The sequence below is a fragment of the Parasteatoda tepidariorum genome, chromosome 9 (genome assembly GCF_043381705.1).
Source record: "Parasteatoda tepidariorum isolate YZ-2023 chromosome 9, CAS_Ptep_4.0, whole genome shotgun sequence".
Taxonomy (NCBI): Eukaryota; Metazoa; Arthropoda; class Arachnida; order Araneae; family Theridiidae; genus Parasteatoda; species Parasteatoda tepidariorum.
Window position 1 is genome coordinate 85,521,019 of NC_092212.1, and position 16,091 is coordinate 85,537,109.

The following is a 16,091-nucleotide window of genomic DNA, read 5'->3' on the forward strand; positions in this document are numbered from 1 at the left end:
AAAAAGACATATATATATATATATATATATATTCTCCTTGATGTGGCTGAAAGGAGAAATTATTCAATACACTTGATGAAATTTATTAATAATGTTTCATTAATTCACTTGACACATTTTCTCACTTTTGTTTTTCTTGTAACTTATCAAAGACTTTTCCATTTTAGCACTTTAATTTCTAATTATAATAATATATATTTATAAGAATCAAGGTCGTACCCTCCATTACTAGAAATGAAATGATTGGAAAGATCTTTTTTTAAAAATAACGAATTTCAATTCCCGTATTCAAAAGGAATCTTTAGAAGCCGTCCAGAGACTATTATTAAATATAAGATCGAAAAAAGGGCGGAGTTTTGGAATAGCGGTCAATCGGACCATTACACACTTTATTTTAGAAACAGCTGTTGAGTATAATATTTGAACGCGTGCCAATAAAGTCCCTGCTGGGTATATTTTTCTCGGATCTTCAATAATTTTTTTTTTTCGTTCTTTCTTGTTCATTGTTTTTCCGTCTGTCAATTCATTTGTAGCTTAGAGTCCCTACTGGCCATATTATGAGACGCGCTCTAAGATTCTATGCAAACTCTTAATTATCAGGTGATACTTTATAGCAGTGACTCTCAACCTTTTTTTTGTGGCGGCACACTTTTAACGATTTCGAAATTTGACGGCAGAAAACGTAAAAAATTAGTTTAAAAGTTGTTTACTTACCCATGTTAAACAGTTTGTGAGAATAATTTTGAATGTGAAATGAAATAATATGTACTACAAAAGCACGTTTATTAAGGGATTAATTATTTCTACCGACTAATTTTTTGTTAGTTAGTAACAGTTATTTATTTTTTTGCTAGTTATTAATTGTTAGCTTGTTTTCTATAGTTATTATCTGTTCGCTTTTTTTACATTAATTCGTATTCTTTTGTGATTTCCTGCAAACTAGATTTTTTGCTAATTATTAATTGTTAGCTTATTTTTTGTTAGTTGTCCTTTGTTAATTTGCTTTTATAACCATTTATTTCATAGCTTTCTTCAATGATTAGTTTTTATTTCCGTTAGAAAGTTATATTTAGCTTGCTTTCCTTTGTTTATTAATAATTTTAATAGTCATTAAATTTCCTACACTTTTTTTAAAATTAAACTTTACTCGTAATAAAAAATATTTGGCATTCAATGTATAAATAATCATCATAATTTAATATATAATAGTTTATAAATAATCATTTCTAATATTTGGCGGCACATTCTAAGAATTTGGCGGCACACAAAAGTGCCGCGGCAGAGTGGTTGAGAATCACTGCTTTATAGCATATAGAGTGTTACTCGGTTGAAACACGTTTCCACTTGTTTACGTTCGTGTATTAATGGGTTTAACATTGTCATGCAATACGTTAAAAATAAATACAAATGGGAAGCATAAAAAAAATCTCCCGAATAAAAACCCAGTTTAAATATAAAAGTATTGACTCTAAACGCGTGCAAATCACGTTATTATTGAAACACTACTGTGAGCTTCATCATTGGGTCTAATTATTATATTGTAATACCTGATATAATAAATATTCTATATTTATGTAATATATCGTCTAATTTATATTATGTATCCTCTCATTTAACCCATTGAATACAGGAACGTAATCAAGGGCAAACAGTCTCGTCAAAACAATGTACAGATAGTATATCATCTGATCATTAAGATTATTACACAGAATCTTAAAAGAGTGAGTCTCATCATTTGGTGAGGGACTGTAGTAGCTGACTGATAGTTTAGGTACCTTAAAATGACTGCAACATCTATCTATATACGCTTGACCTCAAACATCGCAGAAATGAATCCTATTGATTCTTTTTTTTTTAAGCTCTCTTATGTATTAGTTCTTAGAAATAAGTTTAGTTTTTATTTAAAAAAAAAACTTTATTGTTCTACCATGTAGTACTTGCATTCTAAGAAGACGATCCACGCGTGAGACCCCAGCTAGTCTTTATCTCAGCAGTAATTAAAGTTGATCTTTAATTTTAAGTTAATCAAATTCAGAGCCGTATAGAATGTGTTGGAATGTAATTCTTCCTACTTCACTTACAAGGGAAACTAGGGAAGTGTGACTCGTCAATTTTGAAATAAACTAGTGGGATGTATGCCTTATGAGGAATAATTTTAGGGGGCAACATTCGTTTCGGCCCATAGAAGGTCCTATGAGAGATAAAAAATAATTCAATATAAAGAAAAATCGGTATTTTATTACTTCAATGCAGACTATTAGTTATTGTAATTGTCTCATACTCCAATTAATTTGTAATTAATTGGTTAATTAATTAATTTTCTAATTAATAAATTAATTAGCAAATTAATTAATTAATTATTAATTAATTGATTGATTTGCAATTACATGCTCCAATTAATTTGGAAAATTTTTGAAAAAAAAAAGAAAAAAATTTGATGTCAATTTTTTTTTTTAAATTAACCTAACAGGTTTTTCTGAAAAACTACAGATATATAAAATTTTCGAAATCAATTTTGACAATAAATATGCATTATATAGTACGTGAAAGTACCACAAAATTAATTGGAGTATGAGACAATTACAATAACTAATAGTCTGCATTGAAGTAATAAAATACCGATTTTTCTATATATTGAATTATTTTTTATCTCTCATAGGACCTTCTATGGGCCGAAACGAATGTTGCCCCCTAAAATTATTCCTCATAAGGCATACATCCCACTAGTTTATTTCAAAATTGGCGAGTCACACTTCCCTACTTTCCCTTGTTAGATTTACTATTTGTTTACGTATTTTATTCTAACCGTGATATAGTATTTTTGTTTTGTGTTCAACTTCGATGCATAATAAGTTTGTTTATGTTCTACGTGGATTCTTACTTGCCTTTCTGTAAATATAGAATTGAAATCTTTGTGAAAGAATATAACCTGTGTTACATAAGAGAATGGATACTTGAGAAGTTTGGCTTACTCGAAATAGAATGGAAAGAACAGTTGCTAACGTAAGCAAATGCCACGTTTCAACAACTCATCAGGATCGAGATACACACACTAGGCAGGTATCCCATTTTACTCTCAAACATTTCTGAGTTCGCTTACCTTAGTTTTATTATTCTAAAAGTTAGCTTTAAAAAAAACTAAACTTTAATTTTAAATTAAAATGAGTGTTCAGTTTGATAGGCTCGATTTCACACTTCAAATATTTTAGATATTTATAAATTTAAAAAAAAAAATCGTACGTCACGAAAGGTTTTAAGGGAATAACACCACTCATGACCTCTCTAGTAAACTTATTGACGACATTTAACAACATAATTTTTATTTCATTTTTTTGTTCTTTTATAGTAAGGATACATGTTAATGAAATTCAGAAATTTCAGCCAGTTTTTTGATGCGTTTTTCTGTGAATTCTAATGAAACTTAATTTAAAATCAATTTAATTTCTGAAATATCGCTTATTGAATCAGTATCAGAGCCTGACAAAGGCTGGGGCATCCGGGGCAGTTGCCCCGGGCCCCACATGAGAGGGGGGCCCAAATCGAATTAAAAAATTATTTTAAATTTCCATCTTTAATGAATTTTTTTTAAATAAGATATCAGTACAGTGTAAAATCCATCTGTTTTATGTTAGCTTCTTCATTAATCTATCGTATGAACACAAATAATCTATTTTTCGTAAATCCATGGCTTTCTTGTGCGGAATTCAGCTGAATTTTTGCAACTACGATCCAATCAAAAGCCTGTATTTTCACATATCGCAAAACGCGATATTTTACAAAAATACAGGCCTCTGATGGGCTTAAGAGTGCCATTGCGAAAATTTCCTCCCTAATGTCAGAAAGGATTCGCAGCTGGATGATAAAGTTAACAATCAGAAAACAACAATCGGTATGATGGACATGGAATAGTCAGAAAATCAGTAAAATGAACAGAACTATACCACTAGAGGGGGAGGGGACTTTGCATGCTATTTTAGGTTCTTTATAGCTATTTTAGGTTCCAGTCAATTTTCTTGTTATATATGTATAATGAGGTGAAAAATTCAAATACCTCCATATAGTTCAGAGTGGGGGGGGGGCAAAGAAGTTTCTGCCCCGAGCCCCATCTAGGCTAAGTTGGAGCCCTGATCAATATTACTTTTCTAATAGACGGTATTCATGACAGACAGTTATAATCACGTGTTTAATTATTTTTCTAATATTACCCAGGAAATCCAGTTTTTTTTTAAAGAAAGAGGTATATTATGTATAGTATGTCACAAAATACATATTCATTTTCGCTTTGTCATCCTATGGTGGAATAGTGAATGTTTACGTTGGTGAACAGTAACAAAACAAAACTTTATAAATTCTTCGGTAACTTTGAAAAGATAAAAATAATAATAACGAAAAGAAACGAAAGAAATAGCTGCTTAGCATAGTGTTGTATACTTTTTTGTACGGTAAACTCATCGTTTTGATGAACGTACAACTAGTCACACTAATAGCTTTTAAAGTAAATTAGTGTTGATGTTATTGACTTAAAGATAACCCTCATTATTGTTTTCCGAATATTGAAAAAATAAAAAAAAAAATAAATAGTGCGACGTCATAATTCACGAATGTCTATAACTATAGGAATAGGTTTGTCTTTGAAAGATAGGTTAAAGTTTATGAATGAAACAAGAGTGCGTTGAGAGGAAAAAGGAAGCAACTCACCTGCAGCCGCAGATGGATGGAGTGGTGTCGACTTTGAAAACTGTGGACAGGGGGGGGGGGGGGGGGGTCAAGANGGAAACAACTCACCTGCAGCCGCAGATGGATGGAGTGGTGTCGACTTTGAAAACTGTGGACAGGGGGGGGGGAGGCGGTGTCAAGACACTAAAAAAAGAAGAATGTGGTTACCGGGGCAACCGGCAACAACGTTGGGTGCTTTCAATGTCGGTCAATGCCTACAATAAACAATGTTATTGGAAAAGAACCTATTTTGTTTTTTTTTACAGGCCATTTCAAATCGTTAAACAATTCTACCTCTACTCTTGTACACACATCATGTGAATTCTAACGTGAAGGGGGAAAAAAAACACAGTTCCATAAAATAGTATTTTGAAATTATTCAATTCATAAACAGTGGAGGGAGGGGGCAAAAAATAAAGTGAACGATAAATAAGATAAGAAACCAAATTTATATCTCGCCGTAGAAAAAGAGTGTCGCTTTGACAGAAAATTTCCATCTCTTAACCGCAAAAACTGTTAGATGATAAAATAAGTTCAATAATGGTCTTATCTCTTATCCTTCCTTCTAAGCGAGATAAGATGCCAACTTATTTTGATGGAGAACTAATGACATAAAAATATTAAATCTTGCTGATTTGATATACAGAATACAAACCCCGCTATAGTGAACACGGTTTATAGTGAACGAAATGTTCGGTCCCGTACCTTGCTATACACATACAATATTATTTTTTGTGGATAGATTGAACCAAAAGAAGAGAGGAAACTTTTCTTCTGTCTTCGACTGATTTTTCTTCTTCATTTTTTATGTAATAATTTTGAAATGTCTGCTTCGAAATAAATACTTATACTGATTTTTAAAACCATCTATAGAGTGAAATGTAGCTATAAGCATTATATCTTGTTTGCTTCTTTTATCCCACTTTCCCATCCCTAAACAAAGGCCAACACAGGCAGAAGTATAGACACATTTTTCCACGCATCAGCTAAAGAATACTAATTTTTTTTTTACACAAGTCGAAGAGTCATGAAAAATAAAAGCATTTTTTGTTGCCACGTATTATTTTTCAGTCATTTTTGTATTTCCTTTAATGGGTCATTTATTTAAATAATGTATAATAAAAAGAAGGAGTTAGGAACTATTCGTTAAACTTGTTTGCAGAACGGATAATGTGAACTCCCGGTTATGGTGAACCGAAATGTCGGTCCCTTAAAGGTTCACTATCTATTGATTTTAACCACTTCATTTATGGAACGGCCCCAACCGTAACAAGTTTAACAACCGATTCGATTCGGGCCGTTGAAATCAGATTTCAAGTCGTTTCATAAGAATGAAATATGTCATTTCATGTTTTCTTTTGAAAAACAAAAATAATGAATATACGAAGCTTGATGTGAAGTGGAATGAAAGGAACTTTTAATAGTTGGATGCCATTCTATTTATTATAAAATAACTCTATCCATTAAAGTCAATTCACAATAGTCCCTCTCGACGGTATACATTAAAAATATATACAAAAACGATAGAGAATTTCAATGGAATACAATTAAAAAATGAAGGGAAAAAAAACTTCTTGAAAAAAGTATTATTTGTATAGTATTATAATAACACACTATGATTGAACGGTATAACGACGTTAGAACTGCCTAAAAATAATCACAAAGTTTGGAAAACGACTCTTCGAGAACTTTAAATGAATCCTTCATATTTTTTAAAGCATCTCATTTTATTCGAATAAATACGTTCAATCTGGCCGACCCACGGCCGGAATAGAATCGGTTGTTACAGTCATATAATTATTAACAGGCTGAATGAACACCCTCATATTTTTACATGGCTTGCCCGTCTGGCCAAAATGATTTTCTCAGTATGTATTGCATTCATTTCTTCAAACCATTTTAATAACGATAATAATATGAAAACATTAAAGATTTACTCCAATTATGTGTTTCTAATAATCTTGGCTTCGCCGGTCATCGGTCACCCCCCATGGCCTTCAACGCGTTATCGGAGAGTATAATTATTTCAGTTCTTCCACAAGAGTTGTGATTTAATGAGAAGACAAAGAAAGAATAGAAACAGTTTCTTTATTAATTATACAATAGTGATTATGCTGAGTTGAGGTAACGTATCCAACTGTCTGGCATGTGCTGCATGATTCGAAAGGAGAGACTGATTGCACCCCACAACAGATAATGAGAGAGATTCGTCCTCTTCAGAAGGATGTACAACACTCCCAACAGAACACTCACCTGTCCCAAGATGCCTGCATAGTACAGCCTGCAGAAGAGAGAGAGAATTCAACAATCACTCCTCTCCTACACAGTTCAAAAGAGAGATAAAAATATCCTTTACCTGTTGATTTTTTTCCTTGCCGCTGGCAATGTGGAATCATCTTCACCGAGAATATATTTCCTCACTCCTAGAACATAACTCTCCAGATAAGGAGTCCACTCAATCGGTCGAATGTCGATGTCGAATTCCTATGAAAAGATTACGAATTTAAGGTGATGCGCCCTTCACCGAGTATTCAATGTTAAATAATAAAACAAAATGAAAGAATCCTTAAGTGTCAATAAATTTAAGAAAATAAATCTAAAAGCAAATGGATTGAATAAATTTGAATGACCATCCGCCTGAGAATGCATTTACTAATAAGTCAACAAAAATATTTAATATTTTGCAGATACACGATTTCACAGACTTTTTTAAAAAAAAAGAAGAATTTTTATTTTTTTGATGGAATTGAGAGAGCAGGATTTAAATAGTCCTCGTTACATATCTTCATTTAAGACATCAAACAGTCTATTGTTGCTATTCAAGCCTAATAAGTAAAACACTGTTGTTGTTCATTATTAGCTGAATAACCCGTCTTTCACAAAACAAAAGTATAATCAATCCATCGGTATGGATCAACGTAACGAAATTTCATACGAAACACATATATCGGTACAATTAATAAAAACGAAATAATTTCAAATTTTAGGTCATTTTTGACCCTTTCATTTTTGCCGATCTTAGCGTAAAAGAGATTCTTCAGACTTTTTACAAATCTATTTAAAACAACTGAAACACATTAAAACTGGAACAGATGATCCCGCATAAATTCAGCAAAATAAGAATCGAAGATTTCATGAGATACCTGGCGAATATTTTGTTAGCGAAATTCTAGCTTTGTCTGGTTTCAATTCCATTGGTATGAGCACCCGTTCTCGGAATCAATAAAATTCAAGGGAATCGAGCCTTCCACTGAGGTGAACCGGGTTCGAATCCCAGCCATGACTGCTCGATACGCAACCCGCACCAATATTAAAAATAATGTTGTATTCTATAATCATCTTTTTGATATACTTGATTAAAAAAAACTTCATGGGCTTCAAAAAATATGAAGATGGAAATAAAAGTTGAGATGTTTCATTTGCGCTCAAAAATAGGGGCTCACTCATAAGCCTTGTCAGACATGAATCAGGAAAAAAACAAAAGGAATTTGAAGTATTAGACGTTGTGGATAAAAAATGGAAAATAAAGGTGAGAAACAAAATGAGGGGAACCGTAATAGCCGAGAGTAAAACAGAGAAATATAAAATAAAAGATTTATTTTGATCCTTGTTTCCACTAGCAGGTATTCAGAAAGATGATTTATTTTTCTATATCGCTCTCGACTACTGTGGTTTTTTCTAGTTTTGTTTTTCACCTTTATTTTTCTCCCTTAGTTTTCATTTATATTTCGAATAGCTGTTGTTTTTCCTCATTCAAGTCTTGAGAATGGACGTCTATTTTTAAACTCTTAAATCGTGCAGACTTATCTTCATATTTTTTAAAGCCTATCATTTTTTTTAATCTAGTATATCTAACTGTTCCAGTTTCTTGGGATTATTGACTTAATCTTTTTGATATGTTATTGATGAAAATCACGATTTTATCATATTAGATAGCGTTATTAAAAAAAGCACGATATACTCGTTTGTATATTGTTATTATTGGTATGCATTAGGTACTCATAAGTGTATAACGGTAGCTGGTCTACTCTTTTAACCATAAAAACTGGCAATGAGTAAGTGAAAATCAGATCATTAGAACACAAGCTATTGAGGGTGGTATTCCCCCTCCCTATACTCTGTACAATACGAAGTATTATACAGAGACAAGTATAGCCAAAGTATAGTCAAGACACAAGTATAGCCATTGAGATTTGTGTTAAGATAAATGGAGAAAAGACCTTTCTGTCTCTGGCTGATTGTAGTTCCCTGAGGTGCAAGTAGTTGTTACTGCGGAATGTCCATTCTTTGGTAGTAAAGTACTGAAGGTATCCAGCAGCCCTCTCCATCCTACGCACCATACTCACGTACCTGCAAACAGAACTCAATAATGAACGGAAATCATTAGAATGCTCTTCACTAACACCAATGACTATGGTGTTGAGAATTATCGTCTGCTAAATTATTAACTTTGATCTAGTTCATAAAATTATGTTGCTGAGGTAAAAGTTTTTTTCTTCTTCCTGAAATTGTTTGTTCTTTTTTGTGGAGAAGAAACAAAACGGCCTTGTGTTTTTATTTATTTATTATTGAGCATTAATTGTATTTATATTTTTATAAATAGAACTGCAAAATAAATCATTTTTTGTGTTGTAAATGAAATACTCAAGAACATTAACTGATTCTAATACGAAGTGCAAAAGGGAATAGGATTAGATCGTTTAAATTTAAACTGTGTTGAAAAAAATCATTAAAAAAAATAATAGCTGCAACAATGTTCAGTTATGTACAACAATGTTCAGTTATTTTAAAGGATTAAGTTTAATATCAAACGATCATTTTCATCAAATCGGAAAATGTTAATGATGTCCTTTATCTAATGATGTTATCTTACATTTTTCTGCAGTTTTCATTGTGTCACTGAGAATATTATCAAATATTACTCTGTGCTGCTTTTAAAAATGAGATTTAAAGAAAAGTTTAATTGGTAGTTTCGAAAGAATGAAAAATGCGTTTTTAATTTGTACAAAAAAAAAGAACTTTGATTCCTGCAAAGAGTTAACTAAAACTAGCTGATTAACAAAAACGAAGCAGACAAGAGCTATAAAAATATAAATTCAATTTTAAAATATAAATTTTTTGGGTGCCTATATTATATTTACTGTTAGTTTGAAAAATGGTTCGAAAAAAAAGCAAAGATAATTCAAAAACATTTAATGGTGATATTGTTAATTAATAGTGTGCTACACGCACATAAATTAACTTTTCTTAGAATAATTTCAACGTGACATTTTGTTTATGATTTAGATTTGTTGTTATTTTCTATTGAGTTAAGCATGATAGAATATAATATAATTTTATAAATGCATATCCTTTTGGTTATATGAACACATTGTTATAGAATTTATTTTTTTCTTAAATTGTGCTTTTTTTCCCCATTGTCACTTTCCATCGAAGCAACCAAAATATTAAATAAAATATGAATTGGAATTTAAATATGATAATTATTGGTTTAAAAAAAAAATTCATCCGAGGAACATCTTTTTTTTGCAACCAGTGATACAGTCGGACTTTTATTTAATGAACTTCCATTTTTCGAATTATTATTATTATTATTTTTCTGCGATTTTTTTTTTTCAAGGAACGAAGAACATTTTTGAATTTTCATCGTAATATAAGTTCCAAATAGCGCAGTGAATTTTCTATTGATCGAACTTTTCTTTGAGATCCACTTTCCCTACTTCCCCAAAATATTTCAGAACATTTCAAACTTGTTAACGTATTTTATGGTGTATTTAACGCATTGAAATGACTTTCAATTTATTTTCGAAGTCACTTCACTTTCAGAGAAAGCAGTAAAATCCCTTTCCCCTTTTTTGTTTGCATTTCAAACGATAAAATCAAACAAAATGAATCAATAGCAATGAAACGTAAGAACGCATGTGCTAATGTATGTTTAAAATTACTTCTATATTAAATGCAGCTCTAATTTTAATATATATATATATTTAGCATTTTTTTTTAATTATTATTTGAAAATGTATGTTGCGTGATAGCATAACACTGGATAATGTTTTGCTCTATTCTTGCCTTGCATACAGATTTCTTTTAGGGTGGTTAGGATTTATATAATAAATAGAGATATTTGTTTACAAGATAGAGGTGTATCAGTTGCTATTTTAATAATGTCTAGTGTTCATGAATTTAAAACCTGTTTTGTGTTGTTTAAGTGAACTCAAAAGGTGATCAAAAAGTGATTTTTATTTAACTAATTTTCCATATAACGAACTTATAGTCCGTGGCCATATTAGACGCACTCTAAGATTCTATCTAAAATTATAATTATACTCTATACAGCTGTATTGTTTTTACTCGGATGAAACAGGTTTGTTTACGCTCCTGTATTAATGGGTTGACATGCAATACGTTAAAAATAAATACAAATGGGAAGTGTATAAAAAATCTGCTGAATTACATTCATATTTAAGTATTGCCTATAAACTCGTGCAAAACATGTCATTATTGAGACACTACAGTGCGTCTCATCATTGGATCTGATTATTATAATATACTAATATAATGCTTGATATAATAAATAGTCTATATTTATCTATTATATAGTCTAATGTATCCAATCGTCGAATATATATTATGTATCGTCTCATTTAACCCATCATGGATACAGGAACGTAATCAAGTGCAAACAGTCACGTGTAAACAATAAAGCTGTATATAGTTATCACCTGAGTAATTAAGATGTTGCATAGAATCTTAGAGTGAAGTCTCATCATTTGGACAGGAACAGTATTATCGGGATTTGGCAACTTCTGTTAAATAGAGGTCCGACTGCATTAATATATAATGAATTTTAATTCGAAATTTCTATGATTATAATTGGAAAAAAGAAGATTGATTTGAGACTGACTCTGTTTTGAGACCTATGATGGATGAGAGTGCATCGATGACGTGAGCCGGCAGACTGTGTTCCAGTTTGATGGAGAGCTTGTTGAGGAATGGACTGGACTTGAAACTTCCTCCCGGATACCTCAGGATCTTGAGACTCGGGTGCTTGATGATGAGAGGATAGGCTGTCCTCTCGATGTCCGACCACGTCACCCTGTTCAGGTTACCCGATGTGCAGTTAAACACCTTCACGGAATTGGGCCTGCAACAAACACAATATATCCATCCTTCTTTTTATAAATTGTACACTTTTTTTTTTAAAAAATAAAAATATTCTATTGTATAAAGTGATACAATAGAATATATTTATTTTAAAAATAGTGATTGATTATCATGTTAACACCCATCGTTTGAACAGTTTATCCCCCCCCCCCAAAAAAAAACAACTTGAAAAGGCAACCGAAATCTATTTTTCTACGTTTCAATGAAAATGTTAAGTACTTGGACATTGAAAGACGTTTTAATAACTGTTTGACAAAATAATTCATACCTTTTGAATTTTTTATTATTTGTTATAACTTTACATTAAATTTACATTCATTTAATTATTTTAATTAACTTCCATGGTTTTGGATTAGTAAGCATCTCAAATGTTTTTTTTCTTTTAAATTATGTATAGTATAAAAATGATTAATTACTATATTTTTAAAAAAAATATATATTATAGTAGCAGTTGACGAAAAAAAATGTCGATTTTCTGATCACCGTATACATTATAAAAAGACGCGTAAGTGCGAACTCGTACATTCGGACCCATCATAGATTTGTGGGGACATTTCTTCTATCAAAAGGTACTGCAAGATGGAATCGAGTTAGCATGTCTTATATACTAGTGAATGAATGTTTCATAATTGTAGCGGAAGTTACGCCACAGTACACCCCTCTCCAAAATTTCATCAGTGATAGATTTCGAAGATACCACTCATAGTTGTCGTATTTGCGAAAGGCCGGGTGAGCTGTGTTAAGTTCACAGGATTTTGAGACGCTAATGGTGAGAGCTGTATTAAGTTCACCGTGTTTTGATCGCTGGTAGTGAGAGCTGTATTAAGTTCAAGGTTGTGTATTGGGTCTCTCCTGTGCTGCTATAGAAGTTGAGTGTGTGCAGGATTCCGTTGTGCGTCAATGAGACTGAGAAGCGAGAGGAATCACACATAGTGAGTCAACTTTTTCAGTCTGAACCATCTATCGGAGTAGGCGTAATCATATCACGTCACCCATGTGGGGGGGAGCTATGTCAACCTTCATCTATCAAGTCCAGATTAGTATATCTTATATACTAGTGAATGGGTTGGGCCGGGATAGCCAGGATGGTAGGGCACTGGGCCCGTGTCCAATAGATCGTGGGTTCGATCCCCGCCGATAGAAGACTCTCCGTGTCGTAAATGGTGACTGATCTTCGTTCAATCTGTCGAGTCACAAAGTCCTCCGTGTTCCCATAACAAATCACACCTCGGGGTTCCTTGTCTTCTGGATTGGATTCAAGATGACAAGGATTTGAACATGAGCAGTCGTGAACCCCCATAAAATAGGGTTCGGCTGTTCGACGACGGATATAAGATGAATTTGATAATTGTAGTTATTACGGCACTTATTCACTAATTGTGTTTGTTGCTTTTGAATAGAATAAGAGAAAGACTTACTTGTGTGTTCCAATGTGCCATGCAGCTGTGAGAAGGACATTGGCTAGCAAATCTACAGGAATCCAATCCACTACCGTCCCTTCGTACACCAGCATTGTGCGAAGTAGACCTCTGCCCGTCTGAAAATGTTTCACTTTCAACGTAATGCTGTTATCGAATGTTTTTCTTAAAAATAAACATAGAATAAATGTTTTTTTTTTATTTATATAGTCTGTCTAAGCTAAGAACTCCTCCCGCCACAAAGTCTGAGGCCGTCTGGTGTCATGGAAACAAGAATGGCGCATTTTAGGGAGGGTCACTTCACTCTAGGACAAACACAATAGACCGAAGATATTCCCTCGCCGACCCCACCCCTACTTGAAATAGTCATACCTCTTTACCCTGGTCACCGCCACTCTGGAGAAGCTCTTATTTTAGACAAACTAAATTTTCCTCCAAGGTGCTCCCTCCCCCTCAAAGTGATGGTATATCAGGGTCTAATATGCAAATGCTTTTTTTTAAAAATTTGATTGAAATAGAAGGTCATCAGAGGATAACATATTAAGATAAAAAATCTTTTTAAGCACGAGTCATGGATTCTGTCAATGTCGTGTCATAGGTCTACAAGGACTAGGCTGGGCGTTTAAACATGAGGATAAAAAAAAAATCTCTCATTCATAACAAAAAACTGAAATAAATAGAGATGGGATGAAATAAACTCTTCATAAAAACTGTGCTACCATTTTACCTTTAGTTTTGTTTATGAGTTGAAAATTAGAACTTATTTAATGAATGCTTGGTGATTTATGAAGCTCAATGAGAGAACAATGTGTCTACAGACAGTTTTTTAAACTACTGCAATCGGATGAATTGACAGAAAGAATGACGAAAAAGGTAAATGTATGCGTAGGACAAATCCCTATTAAATCTGCTCTCGGACAAATGCGCATGGGCAGTGGTCGGAAGTAGCGCGCTGTAGTCGTTACTTTTTTTTCGTACTTTGTAGTATAGTGCGACATTTTTTAAAAGAAGTAGTGTAGCGTGTAGTGCGATACACTACTTTTAAAGTTTAGTCACGAAATCAAGTTCAAAAGCTAAAAAAATATTCGTCTGATGCTCAAGAGCAGCAATTTTTTTCCATTTTGGTTGGCAGCAGTTATTTCTTTCATGTTCTTTTCGTTCATTACAATTGGAAATCTTGTGAACAAAGGAATCATTGGAAATCGAACCATTGAAATCTATAACGTGAAGATCCGATCATCATTCAAGATGTTCCGTTTTTTATTTTGCGCAGTGTACTTTATTTCTTGAAGGATATTAAAAAGCATTCATCACTTAAATATTTGATAATGTCTTACATTAAATATTCACTGTCAAGAAGAGTTTGAAGTTTAAAAGAACATATTCGTAAAAAGTCTAGACTTCTTAGAAAAGAATACCCTAATTAATAAAAGGCTAGACTAAAACTAGAGAGTGAGTAAGACCGTTGTTTCAGTGCTGCAGGCGATGGTACTACTAAGTTATACCAAAACACAGAAAGCTTCTTTTTCTTATCCGGCGAAAAAAAAATAGAGCGAAAAAGTTAGAATTTCAACATTTTAAACTTGAATGTGAATGTAAAGCTCGTACATGCAGGGCATTAAATTATAGGAAGAACTCATTCGGTGATTTAGAATGTCAACTGGATAGAAATTTAATAATTACCATAATGATGAAAGCTGAAGGTCCATTCACTCCATCCACCCATCCCTGTATAGAATAGAAAGAAAAAACAATCACTACTTTATTTATTCATCAAAAGAAATTCCATTCAAAGTTGGAGAGAGAAAAATCGAGCCACGAAGTTTGAAATGCTTTCAGAAATATTACAATGCAAACAAATTGTTATAGGATTAACATTTGATATTATTTATCAGCAATTGAATCGTTAAAGATTTACAGACTGTTATGACTTAATAGAGCTTCTAAAGTGGACGACCTCTGGAAACCTTTACTGTCACAAAATGGAAAGAATAATGACATATTTTATGAGTTGACCACTCGTTGAAGTGGACGACCATCAGCTTATATAAGAGCAAGAAGGGGCTCCATTTTTCTGTCAAAAGTGTATCTGTTCAAATATGCGGATGGAAGTGAATCAAAGGTGATACTTACAGGCATGGGTTCTTTATAAGCAGCGGTCACAATGGAAGGACGGACGATGGCCACAGGAACATCCCCTCTGTCCGAAACGAGGAGATTCTCCGCCATTGCTTTGCTGTAATGGTAAGTTGTGGGTCTTCCGTCCATCAATTTAGGCAAGAAACTTTCGAGTAGGGACTCATCCATCCACCTGAAAATTTTAATTCTCTCTTCACTCTCTCTCTCTCTCACACACACTGATGAAATTAAGCGAATAAAAACTGTTTTGCAGTCATATTATGAGACTTCACTCTTTTAAGATTCTATGTAAAATCTTAGGTGATACTCTATACAGCGTTTATTGTTTTTATCTGACTGTTTTCACTCGTTTACGTTCGTGTATCAATGGTTTAACATTGCAATACAATACATTAAAAAAATAATATATCAATGCAAATGGGAAGTGTGTCAAAAAATCACCAGAATTAAAACCCATTACACGCGTGTTTAAATATAAAAGTATTGTGGATGAACTCGTGCAATTATTAAAAACACTACAGTGCGTCTAATCATTTGATCTAATTATTATAATATAATACCTGATACAATATATGTTCTATATTTATATAATGTATCATCTAGTTTATATAATCGTCGAATTTATATAGTATATCCCCTAATTTAACCCATGGA

The 16,091-nt window shown here is 32.6% G+C and overlaps 2 protein-coding genes across 4 annotated transcripts in view; both read right to left on the reverse strand.

Moving 5' to 3' along the window:
• LOC107456788 (nuclear receptor-interacting protein 3) overlaps positions 1-5,180 on the reverse strand; it is a 23,802-nt gene extending 18,622 nt beyond the window's left edge. The window contains exon 1 of one of the 2 annotated variants that reach the window (XM_071185128.1): positions 4,786-5,180. The gene's annotated coding sequence lies outside the window, so the exon portion shown is untranslated. Of the gene's footprint in view, positions 1-4,698; positions 4,761-4,785 lie in introns of those variants that run through there. The other variant, XM_071185127.1, reaches the window with a different exon arrangement.
• A 1,607-nt stretch (positions 5,181-6,787) lies between these two features.
• Positions 6,788-16,091, reverse strand: part of LOC107456784 (putative fatty acyl-CoA reductase CG5065) — a 31,363-nt gene continuing 22,059 nt past the window's right edge. For both annotated transcript variants that reach the window (XM_016074732.3, XM_071185546.1), the window contains exons 7-13: positions 15,432-15,609; positions 14,982-15,026; positions 13,299-13,417; positions 11,621-11,860; positions 8,937-9,066; positions 7,073-7,200; positions 6,788-6,997 (exon numbers count right to left, since the gene is read on the reverse strand). In XM_016074732.3, the coding sequence (XP_015930218.1) occupies positions 6,826-6,997; positions 7,073-7,200; positions 8,937-9,066; positions 11,621-11,860; positions 13,299-13,417; positions 14,982-15,026; positions 15,432-15,609 (1,012 nt within the window). In that variant the 3' untranslated portion in view covers positions 6,788-6,825. The remainder of the gene's footprint in view (positions 6,998-7,072; positions 7,201-8,936; positions 9,067-11,620; positions 11,861-13,298; positions 13,418-14,981; positions 15,027-15,431; positions 15,610-16,091) is intronic.